General features: G+C 36.8%; 1 protein-coding gene across 1 annotated transcript in view; it reads left to right on the top strand.

Moving 5' to 3' along the window:
- The window catches only part of ERICH3 (glutamate rich 3), a 91,114-nt gene that overhangs the window by 21,993 nt on the left and 44,361 nt on the right, over positions 1 to 24,760 (top strand). Inside the window, 4 exon segments of the mRNA XM_065886272.1 lie at positions 1,579 to 1,707; positions 6,332 to 6,490; positions 10,825 to 11,043; positions 18,903 to 19,083. Coding sequence (XP_065742344.1) covers positions 1,579 to 1,707; positions 6,332 to 6,490; positions 10,825 to 11,043; positions 18,903 to 19,083 — 688 coding nt within the window.

The following is a 24,760-nucleotide window of genomic DNA, read 5'->3' as shown; positions in this document are numbered from 1 at the left end:
TTATTTCATGATTTTGAAGGTCAATGGTACTATTATTAAAGTGGCTTGGGGGCACTTTATTTTGGGGTAACTCATAACTGAGGTCAAATGATCGTTCCACCAAGCTTAAATCTTGGCCACTATTATTACAGAAGATCATGACAAAATAGGAGCTGGTGTGCAAGAGAAACTGTATAAGGCACAAGTCATTGTAAGAAAAACTTGAAACCGTTCTTCTCAAGTTTGAAATTTTGCTTTTGTATTTTCTTGATTGATTTGTGATAGAGGCCAAAGGATTTGTTTGTCATAAAAGGTAAAAATAGATGGTGATATTCCCAATGGGATGGAAAATGGGGCATTTTAAGAATTATCCAATGGTACATTTTCATGTGAACGTGACCCTTGAAAATATATGGTAGGAAAGATCTACGTTAGCAAACAAAAGCTTAAGATTTAGACATTTTGTGAAGGCATTTTAAAATTTGTTGTTTTTTACTTTGCATTTGATAGTTCATCTTTGCAGTCAACTTAGAAGATGTGTAAATTTAAATCAAGAGATGAGAGATTCAATTAGGCATGCTTGAAAGGTTTCAGTTCAGGTTGGCAGTTTTACTCAATTTCTTGAGTCATTCAAACCCACGTGTTGTCCTTCATTTTCAGGGTATTACAAACGTGGGGCTTAAGACACATTTCACAAACTGATGAATATTCGTAAAGCTTCTGTGGAATAACTCGCCATAGGAAACAGTAATTTTCCCTCTTGCCTGATAGACTCAAATCTATTTTATCTTAGTCAAAACATTTTTTTTTTACAAAAGTGTTGTTAAATAACAGGCAATAAGTCAGTTTTTCAAAATCAGAAAAGTTGGTGTGTAGAGATTTGTGGTTAAGTCAACTTTACCAATAGTGTCCTATATCGAGGACTGATAGATTCTATAATTTATCTGCCGAAATGTTGATCGAAAAAATAGTTACTGGAGAATGGTTCCTGATACAGTGTTCTATTCACTCTCTCCCAGATTGCCAGACATACTAACCAGACACATGGGCACATTTTAGCACTGGCAGAAATTCCTGATAGACACTTCATTTCCTCTGTACGATTTTTATTCATAACATTTTCACCTATAGCTACACTTGGCGAAAGACCTATATTTTAGGTCCCCCATATGTAATATATAACCCTTTGCTTATGGCATTATTTAATAATTTTTTAAGGCAGAAAAATAATACTTTCTGGTAGTCTCTACTGATCAGAGTAGTGAGGAACACTGTGCTTCTTGTAATGATCTGCTTAAAGCAGATTAATAAATATTATTGCTGAAACTAAGGATACACTGCATCTGTAGCTGTTACTGTGAGCACAGCTATTTCTTTGGATAAAGCATACTCAATTTCCTGCCTTTCACTACCACACCCAGGTCCCTAGTACAGCTGTGGAAACATCTCCTAATTATCATGATGGTCCTCAGAGGGAGGACTTTTGAAAAGAATGAGAAAGAACTTCTCTAGTCATATAACACCTCTTATCTGGCAGGCACTAACATAACCTAGATTACTAATTATGCATCGGTTTGTTAAATCACTTTCTTATTCTAGGGAGAGCACACAGGATGGACTATAGGAAATAACATGCCAATCCTGTCTCCCCGCCCCCCAGTTGGCCCCAAGACTAATCATGGCCATAGTGTTCTGGTTGATGAAGGACATTCCAGTCCGGTAACACTGGTGAGTCACGTTAATAACACTCTGACCTGCACCATGCCAACTAATTAATTCATGATTTTGTATTACTCTCAGAAAGAACGCTCTCTGGGTACATGGTTGTATCATCTTGGGAATCCTACTGAGTGAAAACATAATCTTGTATCCATTCAACTCTGTCTTTACTGGTTGTCCTGCCTTCATTCAATATCACCCCTGTCAAATCCATTTTGTTACTGCTGGATTAGTTTTCTTAAAGTGCGGATTACTTATGTTACTTACATGCCCAAATACCTTCACTGGCCCTGTGTCACCTATAGAAAAGCCCAGACTCTTGCACCTGACATTTAAGACCCCAAGCCACATGACATCAGTTTGGCTATCCTAGTACTTTTTCCCCACGATTACCCTTTAGCACCCTACAATGCAGCACAATTGAACCATTGGTTGTTCCATGCATGTTCTATATTTTCTGACCTCTGGATTTTTCTCTTGCTGTTTCCTCTACTCTTACCTTATCTTAAAGCTTCTTTATGCATACAAATTCAATGGTACTGCACAACATATCGGGCCAGATACTTACATCTGAGCTTCTTTTATCAAAAGTATATGCACACAGTCTAAGATAAAAATAATTAAATGTACAGAAATTCTGTTTAAAGAAATCACACACTGACATTTCATTCCACTTCGATTCATTTATAACCTAGGAGTGGTATTTGCTTGAAGGAACATAAGGTAGCTTGAAACAATATAGATACAGGAAAAGACTTGCAAAATATTTCCTGCCAGTTGATGGTTTCAGCTTTAAATGAATTGATTTGATGACATCTTTATTCTGGCTTTGTGTGGCCTAATGTATTTCCTTGTTAGCATGAACATCTTTTTGGATTGCAAAATATTTGTAGAGGAATTGCAATGCTTTCACAGATTATTGAAGTAGGTTCATCACATATAGTGTTAAGCTTTGACATTTTCAAAAGGTAAATATGTTTTGACATTTCTCGATGAACAGCTCAAGTTATAAAAAGCAACCATCTTCCCTTTGTTGTTATCATATTTCCAGGCTTCATTTAAATGTATATGTACACAAATAATTCTTTTATTGGGTGGCAAATTCACTAGACTCTCAAAAGCTTATCCTGGGTGAAACAAAAGAAACAAGGGCCATTTTCTATCTTCCTACCTGTTTCAAGGAGGAAAAACCCTTGAAAGTCTTTCTTTTCAATTTTCCAGCTGAAAAGTCTCAATAAGTAGTTTATGATACATCCAGGAGATATTAATGTGGCAGGAGTGAGAAAGTAATTTAAAAATTACAGGAACCACTGACACCAGCACTTTAGCAGCCTTTCTATCTGGTAAGCCAGGATTCTTCACTTGATCACCCCCTGCGGTGCTGCTGCCTCATCGGGGGATACCTATTGTGATCTTGGAATTGCAGTTTCCATGTTACAGAAATTCAAGTCCTTCTTTTTTGTTTTCCTAACTTGGTTACATATCCTCCGAATTGGATTCCTGACCTCCAGGTGCCATTGGAATAAAGATAATAATCCTTTTGGGATATTGCCATCCATTTTTCTCTTTAAATTTTCTTGAGTGAATAAGGAGAGCGTACGGTGAATAGTTACTTCACTTTGTCACCAATTGCACCTAAACTTTCAAAATAGCATGTAGGCTTTTAGCTGCACCATGCCATTAAAACTGTGGAAGTCATTCAACTAATTTTGTACATGCTTGGAAAATTCACCCCCAGAGATCTTCTAAGAATTAGAAATGCTCAGCTAAGCTGAGTAATCACCAGGTAGTCAATTTCAATTCACATTCAGGTACAGTTTTGAAAATGTTAAGCTACAGTGCCATATATATTCCAAGAAAATATATTACGAACAGTTTAAAATATAGCAAATTTAAGGTGGCTCCTGATGTGAACTACAACAGTTTGTAGTTCACAGCTGTTAGCTGAACGGCGCAGATTTGTTTTTAGAGATACATGTAATCGGTTAAACATTTGACTGCCACATTCATCTAACTGAATGCAAATGTGGGGAAGTAACATCTAGCGCACAGCAGCCAATAGATCATGTTCTAGTTTAGAGTAACCTGCTTTCCAAGTCCTACATTCAATGTTTTTGTGTTCAGTTGGATTTTTTGACAGGAGTGGGTTTTAAGGCATATTTGTTTTACAGAGATCAAAAGCATTCTTTTGCATGATCTGATCCCTTTGTTCAGAAAATTAGTCTGATTTCTCTTTGTGGGTTTTAAGACCTTTCACCTTTTGGCTCATAGGGGCTTATGTCTTTTTTCTTTAAACCAAACACTGCTTTAGTCAGTCCACTTGGCTTCTTGTCTAGGTTTGTATGCGGAGACCAAAATAACGACTTTAACGTAAGGATGCGCTCCCCGCCTCAACACACACGCATGAGCCTCAGCTCCTGCACCATCTCTACTCTATGAGGCATCAAAAGCTCAGACTCCTTTTGTGTCATTGATCTGACAAATTTAGTGTGTTGCCTTCATCCACGTACACCAAGATGGTATATACATCACCGTGTGGCTCTTTCAGCCAGAGAGAAGGGGATAAGGGGAAGTGAAGACACATTTCTTCTTTCTAAGGGCATGATCTGGAAGTTTCATATAGCACTTCTGCTCACATCTTACTGGCCCAACCTGAGGCATACATCTGTATGGAGTTTCAAGAGACGCTGGGAAATACAGTCTGTATTTGTGATAGGCATGTTCCCTAATAAATATTCTATTACATGAAGAAAGGAAAACAGATATTGGGGAATAGTCTCTTTGCTCCCCTTCCCATGTCTGGCTCACAACTGGCTCTTCTTACTTGGATGTTCAAATTTACCATTCCTCTTTTCTCCTTAATCATTTTCTTCTTCTGCTCATTCATTTGGATAAAATGTAATTACTTTTGTAAAACTTTAATTTTTACTAGTCTCATTGGCTTATTCCAAATAACTTTTAGTTCTAAGTTCTATTAGTTTTCAGGTATTTTGTTGTTATTGTCTCTTTGGCAGTATTTGTGTGGTTCATTTGACACTAATTGTCTCGTGTTGCCATTAGATGTTAAAAATTACTTTTTTATCTCACAGTGACTAGAGTTGGAATTCAATAAGTGTTAACAAAATCAGAGTTTTGGCAACATATAACATGCTTGTCAGGATGGCGCTAAGACCAACTTTTGGTTGGTGGGAGTTGCCCTATCACCATGTTTTATGTATTTATACAACACTTTTCCAGAGTTGAATATTTGTTGTCACCATTACACCGTGAGTCAATGTAATAAATCTTATTCATTAATCATTTATATACTGTTGTTCTCATACCCTCTTACCCAAATTTGCATGTATTATTCTTAACAGGTTTTGTACTGTTTTATTGTAATAGAACAACTGGGCCAAACATCTTGTTTTTTCCATTTTTGAAACATTGCTGATCTTTATTGCAATGTTCTGTCAGTGCTCCAAAAGACACATCTAATGCTCTGAACTGGCACTTTTGGTTTTCTCTGTAGTACATTCTTGATTAGAAAATGCATCAGTCAGGGTCTCAGCAGGAAACAGATGGCTCACACAAATAGGGTAATTAGGAAGGGTTTAATAAAGCAACTATTTAGAAAGATGCAGGTGGGGTTAAGGAAAACCAGCTGGGGATGTAAAGCATGCTGGGGTGAATACAATGGGAAACCACACCACATAGGCTTAGGGGGAAAGAGAGGACTTGGATACCAGAACCAGCTGGCAGCTTCTGGGAGAGGACTTCCTGATAGGAGCTGTGGACTTTGTTGGAGGGACCCAGCTGGCCCATCATAACCTTGGTTGGGAAGGGTCCAGGAGCATTAAGACCCCAGTCTCCTTCCCTCCTGTCTTTTGATCTCCTGCTAGTGTCTTTCATTGGCCAAATCCAACTGGAATCCTGAGGTTAGTTGATGTAGTCCATAAAGAAATAACTCCCAGCAGCCAGAGCAGAACAGAGGAGACAGAGAAGAGGGGCAAATGGAAACTATCCAGCCTGGAAAGCATCTCCATTTTGACAGTGTTTTCCAAAGTTGCCAGTTATAATTTTTCAGTTTTGTTTTCCTGGTATTTCAAGGAAGAGGTTGAATAAATGGTAATGCATTAGAAGTAAGTATTTGCCTTCCCTCTTTTTGAATTGTATTGTCTGCTTTTACTTCAGCACCAATCTTAAGACCTAAAGGACTTGTACTAGAGTTGATGTTGAAAACATTTAAACAGGAATGAGTTCATTTTAATCATAGGCCCTTAGATGTCTAAATTAGGAACATTATTCAACTTAACATTTAATTGAACAAAGCCATTCAATGTACAGCATCAGTTAGGCATTGTAAGTGGGTTCACAGTGTGAATAAAATACGGGAACCTAACAGAGAACATCTCCTTTATCCAAAATACTCTACAATTGCGGCAGTTAGGTATGTAGAGGACTTCCACACCATATGTTTTAACAAATACGGTGGGTCATAAGAGTATGTATAATGGAAGGACATAATTAAAGGTTAATCTGTTCAGTAAAAAGGCACCATTAATTAGTCTAGGCAATTTGTTGAGCTATTAATTGGTCCTGGAAACATGTCAAGATACTAATTTAAATGGAATTTTTTTCCCTAATTGTCTAGACAGCCCCTCGACCATACACTGCCCCAGGAAATATGCAGCCTCCAATTCGATTACAACCTCTTCCCAGTAATCCTGCAGTAGGAACTGCTCCAAAGGTAACTTCGGGGTCCAGATCAAAAACCTCATTGCTGGAAAATGAAGCTCCATTTCCCATTGGGGTAAGTGCTTTTTCTTCACAGTCTTTAAGATGCTAGATTCAATTAATCTATTTAGTGAGATATATATTGTGCACTTATTAAGCACTTGCCATGTATGTCTGTTTAATTATTTCTTACTTTAATTGGAAGGCCTATAATTTCTGTGTTTTGGGGCAAAAGAGTAAGGAATAGATCTGTAATAATTTAAGATGATCTCTCATGAATTTGAAAGGTTGTGTGAAAAACAAAGAGGAACTTTTTATAGCTAGATATGACTTCTATCAGAATAGACCAAGTTTTGACTGCTTCCAAATTTTAAATGCATGAAACCTAGAAAATGAAACTTTCCAAGAATAGGTTTGCATTTGCATGCCGACTTACTTTACCATCAGTGTATGAAATTGCTTCAAGTTTGACTCTGGAGAAGGTTGGATATAGAAGGAAAAGAATGTCCATCTTTAAAAAAATCCTGAATTAATCACACAAAGAAGCTTGACTATGCTTCCTTTTCAAGGTTATATCTCAGGTAATTTTCACTTATTTTAATAGCACAGGAAGGAGGTATGGTAGCCATAAAATATGAGTTACTTAAAAGGGAAGGATAATTGGGACATTTAGTAATTAGGGAAGGTATTGTTTGCATTTTTAAGACCAAGAAGAAACATTTGCCAGCTTAAGATAGAATCTGCGTTATGAGTACAATTGTAATTATGCTCAAATGGGTGAATTTAGCTCCATTAATTATTAGGAAACATATGAAATTAAGATATTTTTATCTAAAGCTGACAGATGACCTTGACACTGAGAAATTAATTCAGACAGATAAATTATTGTTTTTCACATTAAAAGTACAAAAATAACCCTAAAATGATAAATAATATTTAAATCCATTTAATATGCTTTTCACCTTGTGAAGCATTTTTCACAAACCTTACTTTAGTTAACTTAATAGTAGTTTCTTGGAAAGAAGGAGAAATTAAACCAAAAGTGGTGGCATTTTGTCTGGGATGACTGCTTAGAGCTAGGCGGGAACTTATTGGGTCATAAGCCAATTAGGTTGACACTTTCTTGGATCTGGTCTCCACTTTAAATGTCCAGAGATTTCCCATTTCAAGCTAGTGTCCAGGAATAGTCAGATCCCGAGAGATTGTCTCAAGCTAACTAAAATAACACGACAAGCCCATTTTTTCTCACTATAGTAAATCAAAATAGGGAATCAAATCATAATCAGGGACCATTAATTCATCAGATAACAATTAAATCAAAGCTTGTAGGAGCAGTACATTTTCCCCTTATAGGCAGACCTACATGGGAAGCCAGATCACAATGAGAAGGTTGCCTGGTGAGTATGGAATCAGAATGAGGGAATATGGTAGAATGGAATGTTAATGGCATCAGGTCATCTTAGCTTGATGCATCTGTCTCCTCTTAGGAATGGGCTTGGCAAAGGTACCAGAAAGCTCAAAAGTCTTTGGCTAAATCCCTCTATATCCTCCAGGGATAACTTTGCCTTTAGGACTGGAAATATTCAAAGCCCAATGGATGGGATTTCCTGTCCCTTAGTTAGTACTCAGATGGGCACTTTCCACATTTGCCAAGGTGATTTTTTTCTTTTCTAAGTTCCTATATCTATTAACTCTTCTTTATCGGACCCATCTTTATGTTAGATATGTGAACACTATCAATCAGGTAATATTTAATTTTTTCTGACTAGCGAACGATTTTTCTTTTAGGTGATTTTCCAAACCTGCTCTGAGCCACTGGGTAGATTTATTAATTAAATCTGCACAGGGCCTTTTATTTTACCATTTCCAAGTTTTGGGGTGCGAGTGAGTGAGGGATTGCACTTAATGGTAGCTTACACATGCCGACAAGATTGAGATCAATTCCATGTTAATTTCAACTAGCTAAACTTACCTTTTTCATCCAGTGGAATTTATTGGGCACTTACTATGGACTGGGTCCTGCTCTAGGCATTGGTGATATATCAACCATCAAAGCAGACAAAATTCTCTAACTTTTTGCAGCTTATACTGTGATGTACATAGGCAAAATATACTGCCAGGAAGGACATGCAATTCTTTCAATGGCATTGATGATGAAAATTACTTAATATAAAATCAGACAAGAAATTCCTAAAGAATAATAGTCTGCATGATTGCTGAGTATGTAGTAAGCACTCACTAAAAGAGTAAAAGATATGCATGGGGGAATTGTTTGAAGGTGCAACAGGCTTAAGCAGGTTGAATTTTCTAAGTATCAGGGGTGAGGAGCTTTGATTTAGGCAAAAGCAATTTGGTCAAAACAGACTGGCTGAGATGCTACTGAATAAAATTAATGGTGTGATTGAAAATGATTATCCTTAGAATGAGAGTTTCTTATACACTCTTGATAGGAGTAGAAATTGGTACAACTATTTGTGAAGGCAATATGGGAATATCTATCAACATTTTAAATGAACATGCTCAAGCATTTTAGCATATTGAAATTTATCCTAGGAACACACATGCACGTGGAAAGAAACAGATTCAGGAATATTTAGTATTGTAATATTTGCAATAGTGAACATTTGGAAGACACCTAAGAATTTATTGTTTAAAAATGTTATGTCATATTAAAGTATATTAAAAAATAAGGTAAATTATTTATACTGGCATGGGAAGATGTCCAAGATGCTTTGGGCTAAGAAAAAGCAAGGTAAGGAGCAGAAGGTTAATTTTTAAAATTTACTAAACCATTTCCAAATAAGGTATGCCATTGATTGATAACTACTTAGAAATTAAAAGATAACCCCCAGGCCCAAAAAGTCCTGGATTCATTGATTTTATTGTTTTATTATCTTGTTTTCACTTCTTTAATTTATATTTGTTATTACGATGTCAATGCACACCATCACAGAAAAATTGGAAAATGTAAGAAAAGAAAAATGAGAGCATAAATAATGCCTGCAATGTCAAACATTCTAACAATTCTAAACCCCTTAGTGAATATCTATTTAAATCCCTTTCTGTTCACATAAATGTTGTTTTCAATCAAAATATGGCATATACATGCCTTTCTTTAACCTGCTTTTGTTTTTTCAGCAATGAGAATGTTTGGGGAATGACTTTCCTTTCCTAAAAATAACTTTTCACAATTTAAGCATCTCAAAATAAAGAATAAATTGGCAGAAAATGAATTTAAAACAATACCAAATAAATTGGTAAAAAATGGATAAAAATGATTAAAGATACTTTAAAGTTTGGGAAACTACCTAAGATATACAAAAATTATCAATATGTGAAAGTTCAGAGGCTCAAATATACCTGAAACATAAAGTTTTTGTTTATACATTAGGTGCTTTTAATCATTAAGGTAATACATGTTGACTAAACTTATATGCCCTCACTACCCCACAATGATTCAAATCCACAAAGGCAACCCTGTGTTCCGAGTCTTCCAGTCATCCCTGATTTTATCAAAATCCACATATAAATTATTTAAAAGAAATGTAAGATCACACTGCATGGACCTTTTTATGTCAGGACTCTGGACAAATAGATTAACACTATTCTTTTTAAAGCCTGATGAGAATCTATTATCAGAACAAAGCAAAATTTAGTCAAATATCCTCCTACTGATGGACTTGGTGGTTCAACTAAACTTTTTTTTCTTTTCTTTTTTTTCATGGAAAGGCATTTTATTTTAAATATAGCAGCACGGGCATGTCAATCCCAAACTGATCAACTAAATATTTTAGACATGTGTGTGTGCATGTGTGTGTCTGTGTGTATCCTTATACACATTTACATAAGTGTACTTGTGTAGTTATCTGGGTGAAATTTATTCCCACAAGTTGAATTTCTGGGAAAAAATAAGCTGAATAGAGATTTTGGGTCAGAGTCTGGGGTTTCGGTTCCTTGAAACCATATTATCAAGGAATGTTATAACACCTGGGTGGGTGAAATCAGTGTAAAAAATGTGCAAATACCCTATCGTTAAGTGAACTATCCAATCCTATCTCAAAGTATAACACTTCGAACTTCTTGATTTTAAATTGTTTAATTGTACTGGGTCCCCATAGATTTAATGGATTGTTGAGAGAAAATCCCCAAAATACTATAAAAATGCCATCACTGTATGTTTGGTTTAAAAAATTAAAAAACTTAAATAAGGTTAGAAATCCATGAAAATTGAATTTGCTATGGGTACTACAAAATGCCATTTTTCAACAGATTGAAGTGTTTTAAGTTTGCCTATTGATATCAGTTGTGTTTGCACACAATGTCAATCATACAGTCTTGTCTTTAATTTTGGGTTATGTTGGGTCACCACTTCTACTTCACCTGTTCTTATGTCATGAAATGTGATTACAGGGCAAGAAGGCAATGATGAAGTTTAGGAACTCCATGGACAATTCACAGGGAATGAATCGATATCGATTTCCAAAGATTAACCGTTACATGATGCCTATTCCTCCTCCACTTCCTCCCCCTAATGGAAAAATCACAAGGGAAAATAGACCTGAAACATGGAGAAGGAGAAGAGTTCGTCCAACCACTGCTCCAAATGGCTTAGAACCTCTCTTTACCATGGTGATTATAGATTCAAATTTTCTTTTATTAATTTAGCACCGATTACATTGCACTATTAGATTTCTAGATGAAATCTAAGAGAATCTAGGGAAATCGAATGCAAAATGACTTGCATAAGGAAATATAATAATTTTATAAATGTAGTAATTGTAAGCTTGAATGAATCTGAAACCAAATATTTGAGTAATTCAGTTGAGTAATTTAGCATAATTGAGAAAAAAATCAAGGAAATCTTGTATTCCAATTTAGTTTGTATTATACCCATTTCCAAATCATTTATTTCCTTTAATTTGCCCATTCAATCACATGTCAGGAAGTATTTTAACATTTAATTTGTGAATATTCAGGGACTTAACTTAAATATATCGAAAAACACAGTGTACCATATAAAATAATTATTAACACACACTTTTAATAATTTTGGCAAATTACTGTATAATATTTATAAATATTTTCCTTTCAGTGTTCTTAAAATATATTGTAGCTTGTTGTAACCATTCGTTAAAATACTGATAAAGAAAATAGTCCTAAGGCCAGTTATACTTTATACAGATACAGGCTAGTATGAAGGCAAAAGATCTCTTAAGTTTTGGAGTGGAAGTATACAACTAATAGCAATTATATGTAACTTTTGTGGTTATTAGCAGGTGGCTAGGTCAACATTTCACCTGATGGAGAATCAGGGAGCGAAGTGCCAACATTGCATGTTGACGGCATGTTGGCTTTCCAAAACCAACCTCATTCAAGTGCTCTGTTTACCCCTTGTCCACATCTCCCTCCCAGCAGCTTTCCTCACCAATAACTTGCCTCACCAATAACCTTCTCTAAAAGTTGAGACTGTTTTCCTTGTGCTTGCTCAAATTTCCTCCTTTCAATCCACCTTTCACTAATTCTTTCTTTGTTACGGTCTCTGAGAGAGCCTGTACCCCTCATCTCCGAGGCCCACCCTCTGCCCTGTTCCTTGATCTTATCCTTTTCCACTGCCATGGCACTTTGCACTGTCTGTCATTCTCCTCTCCTATTTGGATTTTTATTCCTTCCTCTAGTATTCATCTGTGTCTCTCAACATACCCAGGCATAGAGTAACCAAGTCCTTTCCTCACATTCTGTAGCCTGAGACTTCTGTTTTCTCCTTTCCTACTGCAGAGTTCTCTGAAGAGTAGTTTACTGTAGCTCAGTCTAACAAGCAACCCCTGGCAACTCAGCTTACATTTAATCTCTTTTTCTCATTATTGTCTGTTGCTGGTCAATGGCAATTCTGGGACCCAGACTGGATGAGTAGTCCCTCTCCTGGGGTATTTGGCCTTGTGGACAGCAAAGCCATGGAATGCTCTGAAGATTCCATTCAGGAGTGACACATGTCACTTACACTTGAATTCCATTACCAAAGCCTGACAGCAATGGAGTGGAAGTAACATCCTCTCATAGAGACATGCAGTGAATATTTGGGGCAATGATAGAATCTACCACATCCACTAAAACTTACTTTGAATTCTTTGAATGCTGGCGTTGTTCTCTACCAGGCCAACAAACATGCTCTCTTGAAGGCTGTGGCCCCCACTTGCAAAAACGGTGACTTCCTCATCATCCTCATTTGGTGGCAGCATTTGATTTTCTGATGCTAGAATATATTACTAGGACGAACTACCTGGTCATACTTTATAAAACATGTTTAAATCTCATATAAGCCATAAGAATATGTAAAATCTATATGTTCAAGTTAAACAACAATCAAACACCTGTGTATATGCCATTACTTTCCAACAAAGTAGAACACTTTTGTCATACGATAAACCCCCTTTTTCCTGCCCTGTCACATCTTCTTCTCCTTCCCAGAGCAACCACTATTCTGACAAGTGTGTTAACTGAGTCCCTGCTTTTCTTTGGAGTTCTATTACTTGTATGCATAAAACTTCAAAATAAGCGCAAACCTAGCATTGCAATGAAAGAATAATATATCTAGGAGAAAATAAACTGAATAGAGTCTTTGGGTCACTATCTAGGTTTATTTCCTTGACAGTTTGAAGAGCCCCTTGTGGGGAAGTGAGAGAGGTCAGGTCATGAGTGTGTCCTAGAAAAATGGGGCTCACCAGAGTCAAGGCATCTAATGAGGTCCTCGTGTGGGCCAGACACTGGACGTCCAGGAGGAATATGGTCAGGCAAATGGGCTTCTGTAGCTGGGCACAGAGGAGAGAGCAGCAACTTCTCCACCCTGTGGTCATGACAAGTGAAGCACGGATAAGCATCTGAGCTGGCTTCCCCTGGGCATTCTACTTCAGATTGGAAACACAGCAGGTGTCAGCAGGCATCCTGGCTCTGACAGACCTTGGCATGTCTGGCTCTTGAGTTCACAGGGCTTCAGTCTGACTTGGTCTTTTTTTTTTTTTTTTTTTTAACTTCTGTTCTCTCTTTTTGGAATCCTTATTTTGAGAATGTTGGGACTACTAGACTGATGCTCTAATATTCTTAGCTTTTCCCTCCCATTTTCTACTTCTTTGCCTTTTTGCTCTACTTGCTGGGAGATTTCTTCAATTTTATCTTCCACACATTCCATTTAAATTTTTATTTTTTCTTTTTTAAAATTTTATTGAAGTATAGTTGATTTACAATGTTCTATTTAATTTCTGCTGTACAACAAAGTGACTCAGTTATACATATATATATTCTTTTTCATATTCTTTTCCATTATGGTTTATCACAGGATACTGAATATAGTTCCCTGTGCTATACAGTAGGACCTTGTTGTTTATCCATTCTATATATAATAGTTCGCATCTGCTAATCCCAAACTCCCAATCCTTCCCTCCCCCACCCCCCTTCCCCTTGGCAACCACAAATCTGTTCTCTATATCTGTGAGCTATTGACATTTTTCTTTTCCTGCCATATTTTAAATCCTAGAACTCCTTTTAGTTCACTGAATATAATTTAGAAAGCATCTGATTCTTGTTCTGCATGATTTTGATTCTTTGGTACTTGTGGAGACTTGCTTTGTGGGCTAAGATATGTTCAGTCGTTGTAAAAAAATGTGATTCTTTAATTGTTGGGAGCAGAGTTCTATAAATGTTCAATAGGTAAGAAATGTCCAATTATGTCATTCATATTTTTACATCCTTACCATTCTTTTTTATCTGCTTGGTCTCTTAGTTCCTGAGTTCTAGTGATAATTCATTCTCTGTAGTTGTGGATTTGTCAGTTTCTTCTTGTAATTAGTCAAGTTCTGCTTTGTAAATGTTGAGAATACCTGGTTATATGCTCTCAGATTTGGGATACTTTACCTTACTGGTGAAGATATTCTTTATTATTAAAAAATGATCCTCTTTATCTCTTATTACTTTGGCCTTAAAATCTATTTTGTCTAATAGTAGTTCTCCTTATTTTCTTTAGATAATATATATGTATATGTATATATATACATAAATATATATTTATATTTATACATATATATTTCTTTTACTTTCAGTTTTTCAATGTCTTTAAAGCTTTAGACTTTAAATGTGTTTATGCAGCATATGTGTGCTTTGCATTTATTTCAACCTGAGAATCTCTGTTCTTTTAATAAGTGGGTTTAGTCTAATGACATTTATTTTATTTAGTGGTATATTTAGATTTACTTCTACCATCTTAGTTTGTATTTTCTACTTACCATGATTTGTCTTTAATAGTAGCATTTTATGCTGTTATTGCCTTTTCCTCAAAGCTTCCCTCTCTTGCCTCCATGGCACTCTACTTTCACGGTTCTTTGTTCTCTCCTTTGACCTCTCATCTTGCTCCCCTGTGCCTCTTTCCTCTTCACCCCTAAACCTGGCCATCACCATAGGCTTAGACCTTGACACTTGTCTTTCTATTCAAAATGCGGTCACCTTCCCACATGGCTTCAGTAGCTTTCTAGATGTCTCTTGAACCTGTCACTAGCTCCTAGGTCCTGGGGTTTAGAATAAAATTGGCACAGTGTGGTAAATTATGCATTTTTTTTTACAGTGTACAGTTCATGGTTTTATTATATTCAGAAGTTAGGCAACCATAAGCACCATCTAATTTCAGAACTTTTTCATCACCCCAGAAAAAAAGAAACCCATATCCATAAGCAGTCATTCTCTAATCTTCCTTTCCCTACCCCTTAGCAACTACTAATCTACTTTCTGTCTCTATTGACTTGCTTATGGAAATTTCATATTAATGGAATCATGCAATAAATATTCTTTTGTGTCAGGCTTCTTTTACTCAGCATAATGTTTCAAAAGTTCATCTATGTTGCAGGTTGTATCAGTACTTTCTGTTTGTGGCTGAATAATATTCCACCATATGGTTGTACCACATTTTGTTTATCTCATTGTCAGTTGATGGGCATTTGGGTTGTTTCCACTTTTTGGCTATGAATAGTGCTGCTATGAGCATTTGCCTACAAGTTTTTGCATAGACATATGTTTTCATTTCTTTGGATGTATACCTAGGAGTGGAATTTATGGGTCATATAGTCACTCTACATTTTACTTTCTGATGAACTGCCAAACTGTTTTCCCAAGTGACTACACCATTTTACATTTTCATCAACAGTGTATGAGGGTTCAAATTTCTCCACATCCTCAGCAATACTTGTTACTGTCTTTTGATTCTCACTGTCCTAGTGGGTAAGTGGTATCTTAACTGTGTTTCAAATTTGTATTTCTCTAATGACGGATGACATTGAACATCTCATTCATGCCAATCGTGCACTTTTACTTTAGTATTTAGATTTATTTTATTTTGATCTAGAAAAGATTCATTTAAGGAGAGATGGCTCTCATGATTAATTTACACATTAAATTCATTCTTTCATTTCATGACTACCATCCGAAAGCATCCTTCAAATGCTCTTAAAAGGTAAGAAAGAGGTAAATGAAAGAGGTAAAGAAATGTGGCTTGCTGGTGGCCACCTGTTCCTCTATGAATGTATAGAACAGGGTCCCTGGCTTCTGTGGTCTGTGTCTCTAGGTCATGATCCATGAACTTCCTACTCACCTTTCAAGCATCTGTAATTACACAGGGCTTATCTGGAGTCTAGGAAACCAATGACAGGGTATAGATCTTACAGCCCAGCACATTGGTTCTGTGCCCTGTTGCTTTATAAGTTGGAGATATAATACCTGCAGAGTTTTTTTTAATGCTTTTACAGAATCTATGTGACTAGTTAGATTTCACTCTGAGATTTACCTCATCATCTGCAGAAATTCTGTGTTTCCACTCAGGACTGCTGGTCACACAGCAGCCTACTGAAAATGTGGATGGTACTATAAATAGTGTTTATATATGTGAAAATACAGGGTTTCAAATAAGAACCTACTTAATTATTATGCTTATCAATTAAAAAATAAAACAGTTTGTTTTAAGTTTTTATATGTTTTATGATAGAGAAAGCAAAGAACTTCTCCAGGCATGAACTAGTCTGGGGCTTTCTCCATATCTGGTTGAGGCCCCCTATCTACTTCCTAGACTCCAGATAAGCCCTGTGCAATTACAGATGTCTGAAAGGTGAGTAGTAAGTTAGCAGATTGAATCAGGAAGCAGAGGGTTAAAGGCAGGAGGGGGAGAAGAGAGTAAGCAGAGTCCATCTCAGTAGTAGTAGATTCTACATAATGATGTTAAATTAAACTTTGTAGAATAGCTCCCAACATGTTTCTCCCCTGCTTAAAACCTTTCACTAGCTTCCCCTTTCCTAATGAAAGCGAGTAATTCTTCTGCCTGACTTTTAAAATGTCAGTTTTATGATTATTCGGGTGTGTTGAGACTTATAGATCAGAAGACACTTGCCTTTAAAAAGACAGTTTGTCCCTTACAGTTCTCAAGAGGAAGGAACATGCCTGTTTATTTTAGTCAGAATTCCATCTAGAATATTGTTTGACACGTATCTGGGCACTGTGGCTCAGCCAAGTTGATAACTAAAATTAACCATCACACCAGGCCATGCAGGGCCACCCAGGGAAGCAACAGGGTTGTCAGGAGAGGCGTGGGAGGAAAAGGTGGGAAAGAGCCTCTGTTGTGGTTTCTGAGGAAGAATTGGGCAATGCAGCGTAAGCAGGCATAGGATGGGATAGTATGAATGATTTTGGCAGGCTCTGGTGTTGGGCTGTCCTGAGTTGTCTGGTACCTGGTGCTGGGGCAGGGGAATATTGGCCCAGAGTGTTAGAGGCAGGGTGAGGGTGAATATGGGCTCTCAGTTGGTTAGTGTGCACATGATAAATGTTCTCTCCAGGGAGCTTGGAGCTGAATTTGCCTTAGGCTGGCGATTGTGGGTTGGGTTGCACATGTGCATGTCACGTTCCACAGTTGCTCAGGCAAGAGGAAACATGAGATGACTTTGTAACCAAGAGCCAGGCCTGCCATCATCCCTTTGCTTTCAACTGTGACTCAAGGAGATGTTTCTAATCTGCAAAGAATTACCCAGTTTGCTGATTTACGTTCATGGCTCCTGGTGTCCCTGAAATATTTCTCTTGATTATCTATTTGCGAGCTGTGTCCACAGGCAAGACAATTTGCTCAAATTTTAAATCTCAGACTCTCCTGCCCATTTACACTTTTCAGACTGTCATTTGCTGAATTTCATCAAATTTACTACTTCTGGTTTTTGCTTCAAAGAAATAGGAGTGAATGAGAAAAAAAATCCTCTGAGGTAGAAGGGAAGGGCTTTGGAGATGGAAGTATTTTAGTAGTTCCTTCAGAAATTTTTTTTGCAGCTTTGTCATTCTTAAAAAAAATGCATGCTTCCAAGGCATCTGTAATTCAGTGAGATCAAACTCAAATAATTGCCTTGGATTCACTGAAAGTTGGTCTCTTCACATTTTTCATTTAGCTAAAAATTGATTTTTAGAAAAGTGAAGTAGATTAAAAGTAATGCCTGGTATCTGTATAGTTCTAGAAACCTACGATATTCTTGCTAGGACCTCTTAAAGTCTCTCAAGGAGCCATTCCTATTTCTCTGCCTCTTCGTCCTCTTCCTTTTCTTGCTTCTCTTTCCAGGTCTTCCTCTTAGAGGTTAGGCAAACACTATACTTATTCACTACTGTGAAAATACTTCAGAATATAAACTAGGAGGCAAGGCATTGGATATTTAATCTCTGGTATTTAAGTTTGTGTTTATTTTATAAGTAATTTAAATTGGTCAATGCCATAGAATATCAAGTAGGTTTATGAAGTGATATTTTTTGTTGGGTTTATTGTTTGATATTAAGAATAATATTAATAATGTTGATTTTTCATTGAAGAATGCCCCCTGTGAAACTGGATAACCCCAGGTACCCAGCATACATTGTTCCTGATCCTGAGAGTGACCATAGAAGGAATCAAATGTGTGCATCTCCCTCCCACAAAGAATAAGCTCAGGGAAGGATGTATTGTCAGTGCTCAAGTATAAAGATAGCACTCAATTACAAAAACAATTGCTAAATTACAGTTAATGTCAATTTGAATTAGAACAAAATTATGTCACCAATATTTATTTAATTAATTTGATTTGAATTTTTATTTGAGAACTAGCAAAAACAACCAAGAGTAGTTTCCTCTTCCTGTCACTGATATTTTTGTTGCATGTAAAACACAGACACACACGTAAGATAAAAGGTGACAAACTTTGTCCAAATCCCCAGAATTTACATTAAAAATACAAAGCCAAAATGTATATATGCTATAATTGTTAAAGGCATTTGTTTTGTAATGGGCTTGACTTTTTGTGCACTGTATATAGATTGACATTTTATAAGGGTTTTGTTGCAAGGTACATAAAAATAGCCTTTTCTATTCTTTGTATTACACTCTGATTAGAAGGTGATCACACTCTGATTAGAAGGTAATTAGCTAATAAGCCCCCCTTTTTTGTTTATTCTAGGATTCAAGAAGGATTCACAAAACACCACTGCATAGTAATGCAGCTATTACAATGATCTATTTGGGGAAAAATGTGCACCTTGCTTATAATCGCTCAGATTTCCGGGATGAAATAAAAGTTTATCAGCAGCACTGTGGTGGGGAAAACCTGTGTGTCTATGCAGGCAAACTGCTTGAAAAAGGTACACATAAAATGTGAATGTTTTAATTGCTTGCAGTTGATGCTCTAGATAAACTATTGTTGGTATAATATCAAAATGACTTTAATCACTCTATGAAATTATGCATATCCAGGGACTTATTAACCAGCTGCCTAAAAGTAAATCCAGATTTACTGCTCCATGATTGAAACTGAAGCAGCAATTACTCTTGCAGATTGTGGAATAAAGAATTTGGAGTGATTTAACCCAGTAACAGATTAATCTTGAAATAGAGATATATGATCATTAAAATGTTGTACGAATAAACTGTCCCCCAATTTACAAGTTAACTGTTTGTCTTGCCATAGTGAATTGCATCATACATTATTCTAAGAGAAAAATACCAGATTGGCAATTTGTTCTTTAGAACTATGCTGAGATAAAATCACAAATCCAATAAACCTCAGGGTGAATCACACCTAAATAATACAGTACAAAATTTGGCTACATGTTTTTGTTACATTTTCATTTCCCTTTTATCATAAATCCATGTTTGTTAGCATAAGATAATTTTTGTATCCAATATAGGATTTCACATATTGTACCAAAGTGGTTTTTCTTGTCAATATTTAGTTCTGTGGCACAGCAATTAAAAGGACGAGTTGTTACAGGATTATGTTTGTTATTTCCTTGCTTAAGACACTCTGTTTAGAAAGTAATAGTGTTTTTACTGATTAAAAGAAATATTTATATTTGGGTAATCTAGACTTAGGGACTAAAGGGAGGAGTTGGGGGCAAACATGGAGTTGTTACTTTTGGCTTTTCTGATTTCCTTCATCAATCAAAAACAGTGACTATTGATTTAAAAAAATTCAACTGCTTAAAGAGAACTATACAGATTTAGGGATAAAATATTGAAAACTTACCAACATAAGAAAGGATAAACACTTGAATGTTGGTTTTGACTTAAGTAAAATATTATGTATTATAATGAATTATATAATGAATTATATATATTGTATTATAATGAAAAAACATTTTTCTTTATAAAAATCTATAAAATTTCTTTTTAAAAAATAATGCCAGAAACTACTTTTTCCCATTTTACATACTTAGCTGAAACGTAATTTACTTTGTTTCATTTTGTCATAGCATCTGAGAGTTGGTTCCTTCCATTATGTAGATGAGGAAAATGAGAGGCATCCAGAGGTTCAGGGGCCCCCCAAGGTCACCCGTCCAGTTCTGAGCAGGGTTGAGAGCAGATCCCAGCCCCCTGACTAGGTGCAAGATTCTTGTTTAGTACTATCCAGCCCCAGTTAGCTATTCTCAGTAGCAAAGGGTTTCCTATATCTCCATAATAGGAGGGGTATGAAACCCCTAATAATAGTGATTAGATACACTTATTTTTTAAAAGTATCACTTTCAACTATTAATTTTGATGAATAGCTGAAATTAGCTACAGTCTCAAATTGGAGTTAACATAATGAAACTTTTCCTGGATCTTAGATCATGCTTTAATCAATAGAGTTCATATAAAATGGCTACTTGACTGCAGGGAAATGTGGCACATACAGATGAAAAAAGAACAAGGCTTAGCTGAATGATTTTCTGGGAGGTGATGTACACTCTGTGATAAGATTGCAAAACCAAAGGTTATGGGAGAATGTTACTTGGCTATGTGTTATTTTGCATGCATATTGATCCCAGAACTGACTTTTTGTTATGTCATTGGATAGTCTTGAATAATAGGTTGGAATGGGGACTGAAGTAATTGAATCCTGTCCAGACAATAGTTTTGTCTCAGCTTGCTCTTGATTGCCATGAAAGTAATCGTTCAAAATTGAAAAGTTGGGTGACTCAGAGTTGACCTGTGGTTCAGCAATCTTAGCAATTTAGCTGGACTGAAAATAATCTGCCCTTTTTACAAATCAAAGCTGTGCATGATTCAGTGAAATGTGAATAGGTTTTTAGAAGACTTCTGTTTTAAAAGAAGGGCCTTTACAGTTAGGCTTGGAGCAGTAAACGCCTTCAAAATGTAGCATTCATTAATTTCTCTTGCTTTTGGATGAGAATAACAATACAATTAATTATTTGGGAACATGGCACGTGCATCTTTTATTATCATAGTGGTTCATGATATGTTGCAGTTTGATTTTAGGCATCAGGCCACAGATCGATTGTTTATTATGTGCACCTATGAAGTCATGGAATATTTCTGCCAGTTGTAAAGAGTATGGTTCTTCACAGGCAGTTTTATTTAGCATTCATCCATCAAACAAGGCAGACGTTGGCCTCCAGGGTTCATGTGGATACGAAAAACAAAGTAACTTTTTTCTGGCTCTCTTATAATTCCTTTTCTGCCCCATTTTCTTGTATTTCCATAACCTGATCCTGTTGTACCTATTTGTGCATTCCTCACTACTTCTTCACAAACACAGCGGCTGCTTCACCAGCCCCTTGCCTCCTGCCTCCCCACCCCCCGCCCCGCCCCACATTGTTATCTTGTCTTTTCCCGTGCTCTTTCCTTTGTCTGCAATAGGACAAAGGATTTTAAATTCAAAATCATATTTTAATATGATTTTGATGGATAATCAAACCGTATCCATCTTTTAAGATTCAGGTTAAGACTGCGAAGCTTTCCCAACTGACTTTTATTCCATTTTATCCCTCTCTTTTGATGACAATGGCTCTTAATACCTAAAACCAAAGCATTTCATTGTACCTTGACTTACATTAACTGTTTTTTTCTTTTCTCTATTACTCTTTATCATATATTGACTTTTTTAGTTGTTAAAAATAGGTGTAACTTACAATCCATAAAATTCATCCACTGTAAGTGTACAACTCACTGATTTTTAGGAATTTTATAAGGTTGTACAGCCATTATCACAGTTTTAGGACATCTCCATCACTTCAAAAAGTTCCTTTGTGCTCACTCTTCGGCAGTTAATCTTCACTCTCATAGCCAGCCCTAGGACACCATTGATCTGCTTTCAGGCTCTACAGATTTGCCTTCTATGGACATTTCTTGTAAATGAAGTCATACAATAGGTAGTATTTGTGTCTTGCTTCTTTCACTTTGCATAGTGTTTTTAAGAATCATCATTTGTAGCATCTGTCAATAGTTGCTCTCTTATAGCTGAGAATACATTCTGTTACATGGATATACCACATTTTATTCATCTACACAAGTTGATGGATATTTGTATTGTTTCCAGTTTGGGACTATTATAAGTCATGCTGTAATGACTATACAAAGACAAATTTTTTTGTGTGTAGACATCAGTTGTCATTTCTCTTGAGCAGCTTCCTAGGAGTGGATGTGATGGCTTTTGCTTCCTGAGTATGGGTCATACCCTTTTCAGTTTCTTTGTGTCTTTTGATATTTTTGTTGAAAACAGGACAATTTAGATCATCTATTAGAGCAACTATGAATTCCGAATTCCCACTTTCCCTCTGGAAGGTTATTCTTGGGTTTTTTATTTCTTTGTTTGTTTAGTAGCTTATCTAGAGCAAAGCTGTGAAATTCATGTCCCCTCTCCTTCGTATACAGCCACTGGTGTCTCTGCTCAGATTTTTTTTTGTTCTGTTTTTACTTTTTAGGCTAATCTCTTAGGGTTGTCTCTGTGTTTTCATAGTTTAGTGAACATTCAGTGATTTGTCAGAGGTCGTGTTCAAGCACTTTGAGCCAATATAGCCTCCATTTTCTGCCAGTGAACCTGTGTGTAGGTTTTTTAGTTTCCTGGGACTGACATAACAAATGTCCCCAAATTTGGTGGCTTAAAACAACAGAAATTTATCATCTTACGTTCTGGAGGCCAGAAGTCTAAAATTAAGGTCTTATCAGGGCCATGCTCCCTCTGAAAGCTGAAGGGGAGAATCTTTCCTTGCCTCTTCCAACTTCTGGTGATTCCCCGCAATGCTTGGTGTTTCATGGCATGTAGCTCCATCACTTTAACCTGTGCTTATCCTCCCATGTTGTTCTTCTCTGTGTATCTGTGTGTGTATCCTCTCCTCTTCCTATAAGGATATCAGTTATTGGATTTAGGACAAAACAAATTCTGGATAATCTCATCTTGATCCTTCCCTGATTATATCTACAAAGACCCTATTTCAAAATAAGGTCACATTCTGAAGTTCTGGGTGGTCATGAATTTTTGGAGGGCAATATTCAACACACTGTAGTGGGTTCAGGAGTACGTTCAAAGTTCAGGCAGTTTTCAAGTCTGTTCCAACTTTTATTTTCCACCAGGATCTAATGTTTCCTTTGTACACAGGTGCAAGCTTGCAATAGGACAGGGGTATGTGAATAAGTTGGGCCAACTCCAATCCATGCTGCTTCCAGTTAGCTGGAGATGTGCAGAAAGCTTATTGAATGTGTCTACGACTGCCTTATTGCCTGTATCTCCCTGTTAAATTTCTGGCTAGTCCATTGACCTGTTGCTTGCCCTAATTAGCACTACAGTCTCAGCAGAACCTCTGACTGTCCCTGTCAGTTTGCTCTGAGATTGCTGCTTATTACTAGTAATGCCACTGACCAAGGTGTTTTTTTTGTCTTCTGCTCCAAATCAAGTCGGCCTCTACTGACAGTGAAGCTGCTGGTTACCTATGGCCTGCCCTTCCCTTCTAGAACTGCAGTGGCAGGAGAGGGCAATGGGAGTAGCCCTAGGCAAGAATGCCACAGATTCCCACTGTTCATACCAAAAGTTCAGTACTTTTTCATGAAAAACTGCTGCTCAGTGTGTTCTAAGTCTTTGGTCCATTTTCAGAGACAAAATTTTAAGAGAAGAGGATTTGGTGACCTTACTCCAGAAGTCTAGTACACTGCTTTTTGTCTCTTCTGCTAAATTATAACTTCTTGAGGGAGGAGAACACGTTTGATATTTCTTCAGTATTTTTATGTCTCTTTAGTGCCTAAAACAGTGCTACCACTGTCAGTCAACAACGAATAGCTACATTTTACAAATATCATAGGATGCTTTCTAATAGTGCCCATTATAATATTTAAGACTGCTCTGTGAAGTGGGTAAACTGAGTCACCCCCTCCACTCCACATCCTCATGCACTCCCCCTGCCAGCCTCATTTTATAGATGAGAATTCTGAAATGCAGCAAAGTTAAATGTCTCATCAAGGCACACTCAACTAATAAGTGAAGAACTGGGACATGGACCAAAATCTTCTAATTTCTGGTCTATAATCTTTCCACTACTCCATGCAGAAACCATGAAGTCAGGATTGGGAAGTGTCACTAAATTTTAAAATATAAAATGACAAAATAAGTAACAAGGGACCAAAGGTAGAGGGTGTCAATTTCTGTTCAATAAGTTTGAAAAACAATGGAAGAAATGAAATAATATATGGATGTGCTCTCCAACCATGTGGGTACCAAATAGAAGGGCAGTCGTGTCCAAGAGTTGATCTCCTGTGCCCATTCTCAGCATTTCCTTGAGTGTACTCTCTTCCTGGGCTGGGTCCTTAGGGAGTTAAGGGGTGTGATGCTGCAGCAGAATGGATCATATTACATGAATGTCTCATTCAAGTTTCTGTAATAAGAGCAGTCAAACTAGCTTTCTAGTTAGCACTTAAAAAGTCCATATATAGGGACTTCCCTGGTGGTGCAGTGGTTGAGAGTCTGCCTGCCGATGCAGGGGATGCAGGTTCGTGCCCCGGTCCGGGAGGATCCCACATGCCACGGAGCGGCTGGGCCCGTGAGCCATG

This window comes from Phocoena phocoena, chromosome 1 (genome assembly GCF_963924675.1).
Source record: "Phocoena phocoena chromosome 1, mPhoPho1.1, whole genome shotgun sequence".
Classification (NCBI taxonomy): Eukaryota; Metazoa; Chordata; class Mammalia; order Artiodactyla; family Phocoenidae; genus Phocoena; species Phocoena phocoena.
This window is presented reverse-complemented; position numbering and strand designations above follow the sequence as displayed.